The sequence below is a fragment of the Manis javanica genome, chromosome 1 (genome assembly GCF_040802235.1).
Source record: "Manis javanica isolate MJ-LG chromosome 1, MJ_LKY, whole genome shotgun sequence".
NCBI classification, from domain to species: Eukaryota; Metazoa; Chordata; class Mammalia; order Pholidota; family Manidae; genus Manis; species Manis javanica.
This window is the reverse complement of record NC_133156.1, coordinates 237,718,423-237,735,667: the sequence shown is the minus strand read 5'-3', so window position 1 is coordinate 237,735,667 and position 17,245 is coordinate 237,718,423. Positions and strand designations below refer to the sequence as shown.

At 50.5% G+C, this 17,245-nt stretch overlaps 1 protein-coding gene across 13 annotated transcripts in view; it reads left to right on the top strand.

Moving 5' to 3' along the window:
- Positions 1 to 17,245, top strand: part of RNF144A (ring finger protein 144A) — a 397,563-nt gene that overhangs the window by 113,841 nt on the left and 266,477 nt on the right. For 6 of the 13 annotated variants that reach the window (XM_037026431.2, XM_037026426.2, XM_037026428.2 and 3 more), the window contains one exon: positions 667 to 2,080. The exons of 5 other annotated variants lie outside the window; for them this stretch is intronic. In XM_037026431.2, the coding sequence (XP_036882326.2) occupies positions 667 to 819 (153 nt within the window). In that variant the 3' untranslated portion in view covers positions 820 to 2,080. Of the gene's footprint in view, positions 1 to 666; positions 2,081 to 17,245 lie in introns of those variants that run through there. 2 more of the 13 variants (XM_073217100.1, XM_037026430.2) reach the window with 2 other exon arrangements.

Sequence of the window (17,245 nt, the reverse complement as noted above, 5' to 3'; positions counted from 1 at the left end):
GGTGTGCATGCATGCACGTGTGTGTGTGTGCGTGCATGCGTGTGTGTGTCGGGGGAGGGTCCCCATGTGGACAGAGGAGCCCACACACAGGAGCCTGTTCATGTGCCATCACATGGCTCAGAGGGAGCACCTTCCTCCCCAGCAGGTAGAACTGCAGAACTGAGCTCTTCCTCATGACAGCACCTGCTCATTTCAGCTTATCCAACATGTACTGAGCATCAAGTGTGTGCCCGGCTCTAGATAGTTGATAGATAGATTATAGTTAGATAGGTAGGTACATAGATAGATAGATAGATAGATAGATAGATAGATAGATAGATAGATAGATAGATAGATAGATAGATAGATAGATACATTTTGTGGTTTCTCCATGGGGAAGCTTGTCTACAAGAGAGAGATGAGATTTGGAGTAATATTTATCAGTCAGTGGGACAGTGACCGTGACAGAGAGACACACAGACTGGAGCTGAATGGTTCACCGTCCTGTGGCTGTAGTAGGCTCACCTTCTTGCACTAAGAACAGGGGTAAGAAGTTGTTGTTGGGGGAGGGTCCCAGAAGAGCTGGATCTTGAAAGATTATGTATTTTACCAGAGAGAAAAAGAGGAAAGAGAATTGAGGGAGTGTTGCTCATCCTTTCTTCAACTCTGACTGCATGGCTTTTCCAGATGAGAACTGTAAGAAGAGCTGTAGAAGGTGACATGGACAGGGAGTGGCAGCGCTGGACTGGGCTTCTCCCAGAGTCTCCAGTCAGGACTTGCAACAGCCACAGCCGCCAGGCCAGTGGCTGCCAGGCCCGTGGGAAGCTGGGGAACATCTGAAACACGTCTGCATGCCTGCCTGCTTCCCAGCTCCCCATCCCCGTGTGCTGGGAGAGCGCCCGTACTGTGCCTGGTTTCTGTGGGGACCCTGGAGTGCCACACAGCAGGCTCTTCATTATCAACCCCCATGTCCAGATCTCTTTTCACCCCTCTTTGTACTTTATAACAAATCTCTACTTTTCCTGTCTTGAACTCCTTTTCCAGGAAAGCTGTGGTGCTGACCCAGTGACCCAGCCTTGCTCTGTGCTTTAGGGACCCAGCCCAGGCGAGTTACCTCTGGTCACTGGAACCGAACGTAACGCTGGCCTGGATGCCAGGCTGACTTCTCTTCTGGCTTAGCTCTGGTTTTCCAAGGACAGATGATCACAGACTGAGATGAGTCCTCTCTTACCAGCATAGGTCCCAGGGCTGCCCTCCCAGTGCCTGGACAGGGCGGGCAACCTGTGGCGCCAGCAAGACTGCCACTAGCAGATAGAAACCCATCCTCACATCCTCCTAAATGGGGGCAGATCAAACTCCTTTGTCCTGACAACCCTGAACATCCCAGTGGCTTTGTCCTCGTGTGTGATCCAGATCATGTGCAGCATAAGGCAGGAAGGTTGAGGTGCTTCCCCAAGAACTTATCATCACTGCCAGATTCCCCAGTAACTGAGCATTTTTGTGAAACTACTCCTTTGTAATTACTAAGACTTTAGTTTTTCAGAGTAATTTCAGATTCCTAGCAAAATTGAGAGGAAGGCACAGAGATTTCTCATATGCCCCTTGCCCCTACCCCACATACATAGCCTCCCCCACCATCAACGTACCCCACCGGAGGGTACATTCATTTCAACTGATGAACCTGCCTTAACCGTATAAGCACCTGAAGGCCATGATTTACATCAGGATTTACTGTTGCTATTGCCCCTTCTGTGGGTTTGGCAAATATCAATCATCAGAAAATGACACAGATTATTTTAAGTGCCCCCAAATCCTCTGTGCTCTGTCTTTTTTTCTTTCCGCACCTCCTAACGCCTGGCAACAACTGACCTTCTTACTGTCTCCAACGTTTTGCCTTTTCCGGAGTGTCATGCAGCATGTGGCCTCTTCAGATGAGCTTCTTTCACTCAGTCATCTGCATTCAGGGTTCCTCCATTTTTCCTTCATAGCTTGATAGCTCATTTCATTTTAGCACTGAGTAATATTCCATTGTCTGGATATATCACAGTTTATTTATCTGTTCACCTACTGAAGGACACATCTTGGTCACTTCCAATTCTTGGTAATTATGAATAAAGCTGCTATAAGCATTATTGTGCAGGTTTTTGAGTGGACATGAGTTTTTGAACTCCTTTGGGTAAATAGTAAGGAGTGTGATTGCTGGATTATATGATAGGAACATGTTTAGTTTGTTAAGAAACCACCAAATTGCCTTCCAAAGTGACTGGGCCATTCGCATTCTCACCAGCAATGGGTAAGAGTTCCCGTTGCTTCATGTCCTCATCAGCATTTGGCGATGTTGTGTTCTGGGTTTTGGCTGTCCTAATAGGTGTGTAGTGGTATCTCATGTTGTTTGAATTTGCATTTCCAAATGACATATGATGTGGACCATCTTTTCACTAGTGTTGTTTTTGGCATTGCATTTCATCTGGCAAGGCTCTGAACATTCGTCTCTAAAGGGAGGGTAATGTGAACTATTAGGATTACGCTCAAACAAGAGTTACCTTTCTCTGTCTCTCTCCATGTCTCTGTTTTTCTCTCTCTCCCTCCTTCCTTCCTTCTTTCCTTCCTCCCTCCGTCTCTCTCTCTCTCTCTCTCTTTCTTTCTGTCTTCCTAATTAAGGCTTAATAAACATGCAAAGCTCTGAAAATATATTTGTCAAGGAAATATGTGGTTTAATCAGAAAGCAAGATACGAGCTACCACTACGACTCCTAATATAATGTGGGGATAACTATTATAATTCTTGGAAGTCAAAGAAAGAAGTGAGCAGGTGTGGCTCAGGGAAGACTGTGAAAAAGGTACCAATGGAAGGGCCAACACCAAAAGCAGCCAGAAGCCTCCAGTGATGTTGCAGTTGTTTTTTATTTATTTTATTTATTTTTTTGATGTTGCAGTTTAACCCTGCAAAGCAGTGACCTTTTCAGATTGAAACACTAGAAAGATGTGGCTTTGCCAATATTTGGAATGAAAAAGAAAATATCACTATAAATATCACAGACAAGAAGAAGGCAAGATTATGCACACATCGATGCCAATAGACTTGACAAACTAGATGAAACAGACAAATTAGTTGCAAGACACAACTTTCCTAAGCATGTAAGAATCTGGCATTTAAATATCCAGGGAAATAAATTCCATGTTTCATATTTTGCAGATAAAAGCATGTTCTCTAAGAAAAAGACACACTTCTCAATAATTCCTGCCTCTTAACTCCTTTTGCGTCCAGACCCAGCTCACCTTCTATGTCCTAAATACTGTACAGTCCCAACTAAGGTTAGCTACTTGGGCATGATTTTAGCTGGTCCTCCAATTCTCCTACCCCATTGGTTGGGGTCCACCCTGCATGCATTCATGTCTACCTGACATATCCTTTTCCCCTTCCCCCTCCATGTGCACCCACAGATTCCGCGCACACCAGCCCTGGGCTCCTCCCCATAGACTGCTTTCCTAGAGACACCCAGGTGGCTGAGGGAGCTGCCCATTTGGGCCCTCGCTGATTCCCAGAAAATCAGGGTGCCCAGCGCAGCAGGAATACAGATTTTTTGATTCGTGACATCCTCAGTGCTTCTTACAGAAACCGTGCTCTGGAGAGGAATTATGAGGGACAGCAGGATGGCCATAGGCTTTGGACCTGCGGAGAAGGACATTTGTGTTGCTGATTGTTAATGCGGGACGTGTTCCTCCACGTGACTGAGCCCACCTTCCTGTGAAATGGTGATGCTAAAGCCTCCTGGACTGGTCATTGTTGGTATGCATCACTGTTCCTGTAGCCAAAACTCTGAGGGGCATCCCGTTTAAAACTGCAGAAACTGACAGCTTCTGCCAGTGGAGTCCCGGGTGGCGAGCGCCACCCTCTGCTGCCACTTCTAGTCCTGTGAGAGCTGAGCCGCCCAGATGGGCCCACCACCTGCTGCCCAGTGCGCTACCGGGCCGGGAGCGGGAAGGGGGGAGCCAGGCGGCCAGAGGCTGCAGGAGGGCCTGCCCTGAGGCGGAAGAGGCGTGGGACGGTTTCTGGCCAAAGCACCTCTGTTTTTAGTTGTGGAACTTAAGTGTGTACGTGTGTGTGTGAGCATGTACATGTATGTGTGCACTGGTGCCCATGTGTATGTACAGGTGTGCACATGTGTGCCTCCGTGGGTGCCCATGTGCATGAATGTATATGTGTGCTTGTATGTGTGTGTGTGTGAGAGAGAGAGTCCGGGTCCGGGTAGGTTTCCACTGTGAACCACGGGGAGGAGACGGGCCAGTCTCCCGGAGGGCCATGGCAGGGGTGGTATGCAGTGTGTTCAGCCAGCCCCGGTGGTCAGACCCCAGCTGGATGGGGTGCCCGGTCACGAGGCAGTCCTCTCGGAGCACTGGCCCCACAGGCACAGCCATCCAGGCCTCTACTCTGTGCCGCTGGAACCTCCGCTGCACACCCACTCTCACATGCAGGCTGGATGCTGACTGGCCATAGCTGGACTACACTGACCAGCTCAGTGTGGGGGACGCTGAGCAGCTGGACGTGGGCGAGGGGTCATGCAGGCCCAGGTGCAGGTGGTGGGTGGGGCGGTGGATCTGAGGAAGGACCGGAGGGGTCAGGATGGCTGGGCCCACTGGAATGTGGAGACGGAACCTGGGCTGGGCCGAGGGGCCCCGTGGTGGCTTCTACATTTCTGCCTTGGAGGCTGGGAAGATGGGGCACCTCTCCGGGGCGTAGGACTGGGTGGGCCAGCCTTCCATTTCTGAATCTAATTGTAAATCCCTAATTCTTGGCCTCATCACGGACCCTGTGCTCACAAGACCCTCATCTGGGGAAGAAAGAGCCCCACAGTCTCTGGGAAATGGTGGAAGTCAGAAGGCTTGGCTGCCGTCACTCCTCAAAGACCCGAGCGCCATCTGACTGTTATATTCAGGTGGGCAGCCGGGGTGAGGGTGAGGAGCGGCCGCCTGGTAGCCAGGGGGGATTTCTTACCCGAGGGTTTGAAATTCAAAATCAACAGAGCAGAAAGGTTAATATTAGACCAAGTAGCAGGACCCAGACTCGGTGCTCCAACCCTGGCCTCCAGGGAAATCTTGGGGTCCCCTGGGTCCTGCACTGGAAGGGGTGCGACTGCCCTCCCACCAGCACAAGAAGCCCACTCCTTTCTCTGGTCTTCCTTCGGGTCCCCCTCAGAGGGGTGGGAGCTCTGGGGGGCCATTTCCTTGGGCAGACGGTGCCCTGTGGCTGATGTCATCCATCGCAGGTTGGAGGAGGGGCAGTTGGCACGTGGGCGCCGGAGAGCAGGTTGGGAGCTTTGAGCCTGCCCCCAGGATACTTCTTGAGGTGTCCCCTTACATCTCCTTACACAGGAAGCTCTGAAATCTGTTCCTCCCACTTTGCAAACCAGGAGACCAAGGCTCCGAAAGGTGACGTGATCTGCACATGATCACACATAACAGAGGCGGCTGACTTTTAAACCCATATTAGGGGCCCGGGTTTAGGAGCCCCTTCCTCTCCGTGCCATACAGAGCCATCTGCTGATGGCTCTCCCGGAGTCGGGCTGGGTGTAGCTTTAATGAGCACCCGCCCACTGACAGGCCTCCACCCCTCCAGCGGGCAGGGCCACGGGCCTGGGGCAAGGGGAAGGTCTGAGCAAGGCTGCCAGGCCAGTGTCTGGAGGCATGCGACGGCCTTTGTGCTGGAGACCTGGGGGACAGAGTGGCTGCGTTCAGGAAGGTCCCTGAACCCCGGGGAGTTTCCGCAATGCAGGCCCTGAGGAAAGACAGCATTCTGTCGCATGGGGTCACATGCCGTGGGGCCTACGCAGGAAAACCGCCGCCAAAGCGCAGGGCCTGCCTGTGGCCAGCCACCGGGCTCTCCCTCCACTTTTGCCTCCTTCTTTCCAATTTTGTGATGAAACAAAATAACACTGATGATGGCTTGTGTTTATTGAAAGTTGATTTGCCATCTTAATTCTCAGGACAATCTAGGGTATAGGTACTGTGTCATCTCCATCCTCCCGTTGGAAAACCCCAAAGGGCGAAGGCTTCCTCCCTACAGACCTCCCAGCCCAGCCCCTCACTTGCTGCCCTCGGGTGGGGAGGGTCCCCAGGAGACCATGAAGCCAGCCGGTGACCTTTCTCCGCATACAAAGCTTTTCCCCCCATAATTAAAAGTCAGCTTAGTCAAAGATGCAATACTTCTAAAAATGCAACAATAAATTAATGAATAGTGCAAATATCTTTATCCCCCACAGCTTTGGAAGGTTGGAAGCAGCCACAGAGAGGGAGCCGTGTGCCTGAGTTCCCAGACTCCTCCTCTGACCCTGGTCTCAGCACCTCTGGGTGTTTGCTTACAGTGTTTGTGTCTTATTCTGGTTACTCATTTTTAAAGAGAGGACAGTGAGCTGAGCTTTAAGGAGTTTCGTGCATATACCACAGACCCCTTGACCCTGAACTGGGGTCCCCCCTGAGCACAGGGGCGGGATGGAGGGTAGGCCATTCTGGTCAGGACACAGCACCCTGGACTTTCCCAGCATCCTCCTGGGGCCAAAAGGCTGTGCAAGGGGCCCGTTCCAGCTTCAGAGCATGGCCAGAATCGTGTAAAATGTTAGGCAAGCTCCCATCCACCTCCAAGGGTGTGGACAATGGGTAGGAGCCCATGGTGAGCAGTCCAGAGTCCTTCTCACCGAAGTCTGCAGTTAATTCTCACATTCTTTTGTGGCCAGATAAGCTTGGGCTCTCTCAGCTGCCATGTTTCACCGTGCAACCTGATGAGCAGAAGGAGAGCTGGTCTGCAGGGGGAGTGTGAGACCAGGGTCATTGGAAAAGGTGGGGAACGGTGGCGAGCATAAGCCTCAGGGGCCCAGGGGGTGTGCTGGCTCTAGGATGCTGCCCTTGGAGGCCATCGAGGCCCTTCCTGGCTAGTGGGTGCAATGAGGTGGAGAAAATGTTTCCATGTGAACACTGTCTCTGTGAAGCATGATGACATTCCAGAGAAAAATATTCTTTGATGAGTTCACTTAAGAACCAAGACTGGCCTTTGCTGCCCCTAATTCTAGAAGGCTTCTGATTTTTGCCAGAAACAGGGAAGCAGAGAGGAAGGGCAGAGAGACAGAAGCAGGAGGTAGTGGAGGGTGTTTTCCTGGCCATTAATTCACCTCCCAAAGAGCTGGAGGTGAGTGAAGTGCGTGCATGTGTGCGTGCTCTCTGGTGTAAGCTGGTGCAGGTCTGGATTGGCACAGAGGGAAACCCAAGGTCAATCTGAAGAAAAGGGGCCACCAAGGCTGAGAGAAGCTTTGTAAGAGGGAACCCTGGGGGAGCTCAGAGGCAGCACAATCTCTGGGCCTGGGGCTGGAGTCAAATCGACTGGATTTCTGAAAGCGTGGCCTCAGTGGCTTGAACTGGGTTCCTATCACTGCATCTGACATCCTAGTACAGGAGGGCTGAGCCCAGCGCAGATGCTGGGGGCCTGAAATAAGGGCAGTGATGACTGGGAGACATGCCCTCTTCACAGGTGTACCTAGAAGCCCAAATCAATAGGGCCCAGCCAGTAACTGCTGTGGGACACAAAGGAGACCAGGTGTTGATGATGAGTCCCAACCTTCTGTCCTGGGCATCTGGTGAGTGGTGGCACCTGTGCTGGAATGGGGACCCTCTCCCCCTTCCCCCCAGGAGACAGTGTTTTAAGGGAGAAGGATACTGGTGAATTTCGGTTTGCCACATGGAATTTAAGATGCGGTGGATCAACCAGATGGAAAAGTAACCAATTGGCTCTTAGGTTCTAGACTTCAGGAGAGACACTCGGGTTGGCTGCACAGACTGGTTGACAGGTTCATACTCAGAGCCCTGTCTGAAGCTTTTCCCGTGTAAAAGCCCTTGAGTTTCAAAGCTAGACTTGTTTCCTAGATGAAAGTCTTGAGGTGGGGCGATCGGAGGAGAGACTGATTAGCAAAGAAGCCCTGGGAGGAAGGAGGGCTGGGCTCTTCCCCAGGTGGGGGAGGCTGTGGGGCAGACGGAAGTCCCTGTGGCCAGGGTCCTCACCTGAACCTCAATTACTTGATAGTAACTGGCCTGCTGCTAGGCCACTGCGTTCACACCTGCGGGCAGTAAGCTAATATTAACTGAGTCACTAGGTAAAGAGCTCTGCCTGGTGCTCCGGGTGGAGGAGGAGATGAAGGAGGATTACAGACCTGCAGGCTGCTCGATGCAGACGTGGTTCTAGTGCTCGACCTACTGCTGGGAAAATAAAGCTGAGTATAAACTCTTTTACCCCAAGAACCTTCCACTGGCAATCCTCAGCCTCACTGAATCCGTTGTGAACTTGCCTGGGGCTGAAACGCACTGGCAAGACAGAGGGGAAGAGAAGCATCCTCCTGGGGCCTGGCTGCAGACTGCATCTTCCGGGTGGCTCCGTGGAGCGCCCTCAGTGATCCCCAGGCGCAACTGTGTTCCCCGAGGTTTGGGAAGAAGTGATTCTCCTGCGTTCATGTGGCAGAAACTTAAATGATCAGAGAACCTTCACCGCTTTACTGTGAGAGACAGCACTTAAAAACCTCCAAATTCCTCGCTTAAGGTGAGCAGACGCTGGTCCTTGGACCAGCACTTATTTTCAAATACTGAGTGGGTAAATATTAACTCAGTTGACATTGGTTGGAAGCCTCCGATGTTTCAGGTATTGTGCTACATGTTCAGGGTAATAAAGCAGACAGCTAGTCCTACTAAGATCTCAACTTAGAGGGGCCACGGATGCAGGAAAGGGGCAGTGTACCAGACATGCAGCCCGGAGAAGGGGATGCAGGGCTGGGAAGGACGGGGAGGAAGAGAGGTGGCCTCGACCTGCCCCTGGGAGAGGTGTGATGGTTTCACAAAAGGGTCCTGGGGAGGCCATGCTGGAATCATCTGTGAGGGCCAGTTTTTGATGTCCCCCTGTACCATGCCAAAGATTTGCAGTTGCTTCCATATGAAATGGGAACCACTGGAAGGTTTTCAGTAGGGAAGTGGAAGTTTAGTAATATTCTTTGGAAGACTCTCTGCCGACTGGATGGAGGGGAGAAGCCTGGGATGGGAGCAGTTTGCTGGGAGGTGGCCACGGATGGCTCTGGGTTACAGGAGGCGGGGGAGCCGGCCCGCCCGCAGTGCCCTGGGATGACCAGCAGGTGGCAGCCGAGCACTTCAGTTGTCGGCGTCCGGCGGGGGCGGGTGCTTTGCGGTCTTTTGTTACTGTGGGTTTTTTTGGCGTTTCTGTTTGGCGTGTTAGTGGTGGCTTTTTGTGTCTGCCTCCTGCCCTTCCACTCTGTACCCACCTGCTTCCTTTCGACTTCTTTCAGAATACTTTATTTCCTCCTGAGTTGATCAAAATCGAGAAGGGCAACAAGGAAAGAGAAAGTAGGGCTCAGCCTAGGTGTTCGGGGCAACGCAGGGGCCCTGCTTGGCCCCTCCACGCCCAAGGCCGGGCCTTCGCCCTGTGCCCAGGTCACCCCTGCCCGTAGGAGAGACCCCAGGGGGATGGAAGCCGGGGCTCCCGACGCTGTGGATGGTCAGCAACATCTGCCCTGCACCCAGCCTGCTTTCTCCCACCTCCCGGGCCCCACCTGTTTCTGGGGGGCCCCCATCCAAGGCCACATAAAAAATCAGCCTCAACCTGAGCAGTGCTTTTGTGATATTCTGAGTTTGTCCTTAAAGACCAGGAGACTTGGTCTCACACGCAATGATTTCTTCCCAGAGCCTTCTTTCTTTATAATAGAAAGAGAAGCACCGCAGAGACGCACCCCCGAGTGGGGGCTCCAGGCCGCCCCCCCAGTCACCCCGTGCAGCCTTTCGCATGTCACTTCACCTTACCCAGCCTCAGTGGCCTCACCTCGAAAATGCTGTCCTTACTGTGCCCATCCGTCAGTGTGCTGAGAATAAGAGAAAAATGGCACAAGTGTGCCCATTGCCCTGGAAAGTGAGTGTGGTCATTTGTAACCCCCTGAAGGGCCCTGAGCTGGGCACCGCACTCCCACCTTCTCTCCCCTTTAATGCCTCTGAGACCCAGGCCCCGTTCCTCTCCTCGGACTGCAGGTTCATATCTGCACTTTGTCCATAAAACAGGGACAGGAGTGCAAATCCACCAAGGTCCAATTAATTGAAATAAACATGTATAAAGTCAAGTTTATTAATTGCAGCGATTGGTGTACATCTTGGGATCTCACCTGATTAGTAATCCATGCATGGAGGGAAAGACCTATTTGAAGCTTTAACAAAAGGATCTAACATTTTTCATTAACCAGCTGCCAGATTCCACCCAGAATATGGCATCAGAAACATTTCCTCATCAGTCAGGTGCAAGGTGTTTGGGCTGCAAAGCAAAGTCTTATCTCAAGTTTAAAAAATAAAAGGTCCTTGCACAGGGGGAAGAGTGCTTCCGTATCTTCCTCACTCTGAGCGGCTGGGCCTGACCTCTGGTTGGGAGGCAGTGTGTTGCCAGTGAGATGTTTGTTAGAAGGAGAAAGTCAGAGGGCGGCAGGTTTTACATCTGCTTCTAAACCGCTGACCAGCTGTGAGTCCCCGGGCGACTCCGTTCTTGCCCTGGACTCCGTCTCGTCTCTTTGAATCAGGACTGCGCCTTCCTAGAGTACCTCACGAGGCTGTCATGAAGGTCCAGTGGACATGCGGGCTGTGAGGCGCGGCTTACACGGCAGCGGCCTCTGCAGAGCCTGCTAAGGGTGGGTCCTCAGTTCTCAGCAGGCTGCAGAAGCCCTGTGTCCTGGTAGGATGCCAGGCACCTGGCAGGAAGCAGAGTGGGACAGAGCCCCAGAAGCGCGCAAGGCATGACTTCCTCTCTCAGGTTGCACGTATAGCACCTGACTTGACAAAGCTAAGGTCCATTTATTTTTTTAAGAAGTGACCAGGAAGGGATTAAGGTTCAATTTCCCGAGGTATTTCTACCAAACAGCAGTGTGATTTCATTTTAAAGCTTTAAAAAGAATGTGTTGGTGAACTAGATCCCTCTGGGTTTCATCTCTCCAAATAATAATTTTTATTTACTTTGAAAATCTGTTTCCTCTGTGAGTACTTCTGTGAGCGTCTCCTTACCTAACAGAGTGGGCGGCTTCTTCCCCACTTGAGATCTCCAGGTTGTATGGTTTGAAAGGTCACAGAGCCCGGGGAGCCCACCTGTGGTCTTTGTGCTCTGGGAACAGCCCTCGTTTCTTCCAGGAACGTAGCAGACCGGTACCTACATATTAGGACTGTTAACTTGCCAGTTATTGTCCACTGAGTAGGCATTTTGTACAAATGCATTTATGTGCATATTCTTTGTGACTGTATCCTAATTTCAAGATCCATCCTATCTGCATGCAAAATTCTGCCACATTTCTTACAATTCCAAGTCACCTTTTTTCCCCTCCATCATAATTATAACCATCTTTGTGTTACTGCTTTTTAAAACTTTCACTACCACGCATTGGTGAGCTACAGTGAAGTTTACATATTTGTAAAACGCTTCATATCTAAGCACCACGCCAAATGTAAGTCTGCATTGTCTGCAGAGTGAATGGGATTTTCTTCTGGAAGAATCTTTTCATCTGGCCTCAGGAAGGTCTTGAAAGTTTGGAAGTAGAAAAAAAAAATTAATATCTTTGCCCATTCCTACTTCAGTAAGAGTTGTAAATCAAGAATGGAATTTTAATTTTATTAACATGCTTTCCCATACTTATGGAAAAGATGATATACATTTTTTTTTCCTTTTAGTCCATTCAAATGGAGAACTTTACTGGCTGGTTTTCTACTGAAGAACTATCCTTGTGTCTCTCGAGTAAACTCCACCTGCTCACTGTGCTGTCTTTGAATGGGCGTCTGGGTCATATGTTTGCTGATGAATACTAAGAAATTGAACTTGATTTTTTGTAAGTGACGTCAGCTCACAGTTTTCCTCTTGCGACTCGGCTGGGTTTGGCTTCGTGCTTCTGTCGTCCCATCCGCCCTCTCCTACCCCCTTTTTCCTCCTGATCAGAAATAATTGGCACTAGCCCAGTAAGCTCTTCCCCAAAGATCTGTCAGAAATGTCCTGTTAAAATGACTGGGTTTGCCACTCTTTTACGGGAAGACAGCTCATTCTCGGAAGACTTTGTTTGTTCCATATGAACTGGTCTAGTTAGAAAGTTTTCTTTCTACTGGAATGAGCTGGGTAATACATGTTCTCTTCCAGGTTTTTGCATTGATTTCCATGCAGTTCAGCAAAACGATCCCTTACCTTTTAGTTTTTTAAATTTTTCCTTTCTATCTGCAGCCACTTCTTCATTATCAGTTCTTACTGTTAATAGTTCATCCTTTTTATTGTTATTGTTTTTTAATTAAAGCCAACTTCTAGATTATTGAATTCTACTTTCTGTTCCTATGTAATAATTTCTCTTTATCTTTATTAATCTTTTGTTCTCTCCTTAATTTTACTTTTCTATTTTTATTAATTTTTGAGTTGAATAATATGCTGCCATTTTTACTTGCTAATTAATATACATACTTATGGGAGAAAAATTCCCTCTGAATGCATTTATAGTCAAATTCTGTGGATTCTGGCCTTTCATTATGTCTAGATATTTTGCACTTTCAATACTGAGGTTTTGATTTACTCTTTGATCAAAGTGTTGAATAATTGTTCCTTCAATTTACTTGTGGAAGGCTTTTATAATTGATTTTATGTTCTAAGTTTTTTTTTAAATTTCTGAGTTTTTCTCATTGTATGTAGCATTTCTATTCTTTTGGTATTCAGTGAAGTTTTCCTGTGGCCTTGTAAAATCAATTTTTAAGGATTGCTACCTGGACGTTAAGTTTCACAGCTGTTCCCATGGCATGTGATTAAATATATGTCAGTTATGTTCACCTCACTCATCAGGTGATTTACGTCTTCTATGTTGTGATGGATTATGTCTGCTTTTATGTCTCATGAAGTAAGTGATGTGAATTAAAATCCTACCGCCGGTGTGCCTCTGTCTGTCCCTGTACCATCTGGTCCACCTCACCTTATGAATGCTGATGCCAGGTACGTGGAACACCAGCCTCAGGTACATCCTGGTTGAAATTCAAATCCTGGCCGTATCATCCATTAAGAGCTAGGCCTCGGTTTGGTTACTTTATGTCACTGAGCTGTCACTGTCTGGGAAGTGGGTCAATGATTGATACATGGTGGAATCCTGATTCAGTTTAGAAATAATGCGTGTGGCGTGCCAGGCCCATAGCCGATGCCAGCAAACGGCTGGGGTTTTCATTGCTGCGGGCCCTGTTCTGACAGGAAGCCTTAGTACTGAAGGCACGAGGCGCCACACTCCTCTCAGGGCTTCTCCGTTCTCTGGGAGTCACTTCCGTAAATGCTGCAGTGCGACTGGGCCCCTGCCCCGCGCGCGGTGTCAGCTGCACTTGGGGCTCCGGCTCCAGCCCCGCTGCCCGCCGCTGCGGCCGCTCCTAGCAGGCCTTCTACCCGCCTGCTCCTCCTGCTGTTACCGCGCTGGGCGTCACCGCCAGCACACGTCGGGAATCACACTGGCTTCCGAGCATTTTAGGGTGGAAAGCGTGGAACCGGAAGCCGAAGGGCAGGGCGCTCTTCTCGCGCTGCGGCACGTCCAGGGGAACTCACCCTCTGAGCACCTCACCTGACGGAGGAGGGTCCCACTGCTTCCGAAGTTCCCTCCCAGAGTCGCCCTGAGATTCAAGTGAGATCACTTTGTGCAGGTTCTGCAAAGACTCCAGGGCCATAGAAGCCACCTTAGAACCTATGAAATCTCAACTTTTCTTTCTTTGTCCCTGAAAGTCCTGGCCTGGTGGGGGTGGGGGCAGGGGGTTAATACTGACAGAGCGTACAGGGCTGGGTGCCCGCGTGTCCAAGTCTAGTCCCAGATCAGCTGTCCTCCATGCAGGGAAGTGACTGTGTTGGCTGGAAATTTTGGAGCTGTGTTGATCCTATGCTGTTCCTGGATAGAGTAGGTGTGCAGGGGCCGAGATGTGTCACTCTGCCCTTCAGAATATCAAATCTCAAGTTTCCAGGGCTACATACAAGGTCAAACTAGGTATCCATAGATGCAATCATCTAGTTCAGGTTCTAAGATTTTTTATCTCATAAGTGAGGCCAAGAAGATGGCTTCTGCCTAGGTTTCTGGGAGAGCAGAGCCATGCACAGGAGACTTTCTGCAGGAAGGCGTCGCATGTGGTTCTCATTAGCGCTCTGAGTCCTGAGGTTTCTGACAAGACTGCTGCTTCCCAGGGAAACATGCACTGAAGAGTCTTGGTGTCTCGCAGACACAGGACACAGTAGTCCTATGCCCCTGCCCTCCCATATCCCCAGGACTGGAAGTGATGCCATAAATGAGTAATGGGCCTCCAGGCAACTTTGGCCCAGTTACACCCTCTCTGAGCTTTCACTCCTGGCATTTTTGTGCATTAAATGAGATCATGCCCACAAAGATGTTTGAAATAAGGAATGCAGAGTAAACACCCAGCAAATGTTGTTATTATTGAAAGGAAGACCATAATCTCTAGCCTCTAGAAGGCAGGGCTATGAAAGGGGGTGACCGTGTGCCTGCATATTTGGGGTGTTTTGGGAATGTTACCATTTTCTCAGATGTTTCATTACAGGAGACAAGGACTGACATGTGGTGTCTGTGGTGTTGAACATTAGAATTTGGAGGAGTAAGGAGAGAGAGCAGGTGTCCAAACACATGTGTGCATGCACACACATATCGCACAAAGGCTGTAACGCTGGATATGACATAGGAGCAGTTTGTGCACCTGAAGTTGGCTCAGCTACAAGGCAAAGGCTTACCTGGCTGCTGTGCTGGGACAGAGGTGCCTCATCTGGAGCAGGGGTCCAGTGGGGTGACCATTTTTTCCTCCTCTGAGCCTCATCAAAGGAAGGAACCTAAGGCAGCATATTTCAGAGAAGCCACCACTGATGACCAGAAGGATTGTCACAGGCTGTCAGCAGCTGGAGGGAATAGGGTTTCCAATGGGGTGGGAGGCCAGGTGAGCTGACAGGATTTGAAGGCATAGGTGGCAGGTGGGCGAGCCCATGTGCAGAGGCTTCTGGGCTCAGATGTGTGTTGCTAAACCAGGCTTTGTTCAGGAGTCCAAACACTGTGAGCGGTCACTACCTCATGACCAACCTGGACAGAAGCTAGGAGGCTGCACAAACCTGTTGGGGGAAGGAGGCACGAATCACTGGAGTAGGCGCCTTCCCACGCATGTCTGCGGGGTGCAAACTGCCAGGGAACCTCGCTTGACGGGGGGCAACTGAGCTACCCACATCGCTCTGCACAGACGGAGGGACAGCCTCAGCTGTGGTTCAGGTGGTATGCCCAGCTGTGCCCAGGCAGCAGCCCTCCAGGCCAGGGGAAGGGTCTCTGGGTAACACACCAGGGAAGCCAGTGCTGGCACATGAGGGGTAATGAGGTCAGATGAGCAAGTGAGCGAGTGCTGACGGGTAAAGGGGACTTTATCTTGACTCTTACGATCCTTGGTAATTTAAAATCTTTCCAAAGGCTCACCTGACTTTTACAAAATAGCATTTTTATAAAACAGCAATCTACAAATTGGTATTATGGGTATTTGATCATCAAATCCGAGATGAGGAAACGGACCCTTGAGATAAATACGTGCCTGGGTTTACATAGCTCCTGAGAAGTGGAACCTCGGTGTGACTGGCTTCAGAGTGGGCGCTCTTTTTCTCTGTATGACTTGGCCTCTGGGTACTAAGTTTATCTAGGCTTGCAGGTCAGCAATGGGTTGGTCCCATTTTGAAGGTCATTTGCAGCAGTGTGTCACTCAACTGTTGCATGCAGGCAGCCTCTGGTGCTGTGTGGTTGTGCCTGTGCACACGCTAGAGCGCGTGTGTATTTGTGAGCCCGGAAGCTTACCTGAGCACGCATCTGGCTGGACTTAGGCCAACCAGGGGCCGTTCCCACTGAGTTTATCCAGACACCCAGCAAGGATGTCGGCTGTGGGATAAGGCTATGACTTTGGAGGGTTGGGTTCCGCTGTACGGTGATGCATAATTCCCTTTCATTAAGCCCTGGAAACATCTGTTTCTCTGCAGCCTCTTTAAAGGTTTCACTGAATTAGGTATTGGTTAATGATCACAAAGTCGTTTGCCATTCAAAGCAGGTGCTCGTCCCTACACTCAGAGCCATGTCGGGGACAAACGGGAGAGTGAGTGAGTCTGTACACGGAGTGTGGGCGTCCCGGAAGCCCCGAGGCAGCAGAGCGTTCAGCTGAGACCCGCTGGGGCTGGTTTGCACCGTCTGAATACGAGTCCTGTTGACTCAAGATCATTGCCGTTTCCTTGGGTGAGGGTTGTGTCCAGCCTTGTGGAATGTTCCGTTTGGACACAGAAAGCACATGTGCACTGGGTGGGTCTGGCGTGGTCCGCTCTTACTCTTGATCTTCCCTGTGAGAATACAATCGAATGCCTGCCCTTGGGTGCTGAGGAAAGTGGACTTTGACAGCTGCATGCTTGAGGGGTGAGCCCTGGCTCTGCTGGGCGGCCCTGGGAGGAGCCTGGAGCACACCTGCAGAAACACCAACAATTAGACGGCTTATCCAGAAGGCTTGTAAGAAAGTTCTAGAGTTCTAGATCATTGCAGAGCTTTCTTTAAAAAACAGCCGTCTGCCACAGTGATGGCTATCTCTTGACCATATCATTCTGAGCGTAATACTGATGCCCCTTAACCTTGTATCTCCCAAATATCACTTGGTGATGCAACACGGAAATCTATGCCAGCAGTCCAGCTCAGAGGGGCACACAGGAAATGTGACTACTGTCTTCCAACCTGTCATAGACCCCGATGATGGAAAAATCTGAGGACTGCATGTTCCTGACCATGTCTGCACAGGATGCTGCTGTCTGTGTCCAGTGTCCCTGCTTCCTGACAGTTGTAGATGACAGATACTGGCACTAGTTTAGTGGCTAAGGAACGTGGCTAGATGTGTGTCAGCTTTAAGGAAAAAAAAGGAGAGCCATCGGCCTTCCTCTTAGCTGCTTTGGCTGGCTGCTTCCTGCTCCATCCATCTGGGAGGGAGGCAGGGCCTTCCGTGAGCTGCTCCTGCGTCCCCAGACTGTTGGGGGGTGGGGGGGAGGCTCAGCTGCAGCACCTCCCCGGCCAGCTGCTGTGTCCGCCCGCAGCTGGGGCTGGGCTCCATGATCTATGGCCGCAGCGCTGCGCCTGGAGGCCTTCGCTGCTGCTCCCTGGCAGCTGGTGAAAGTGGGAGGGAAAAAGTAAACCCTTTTCATCCACAGC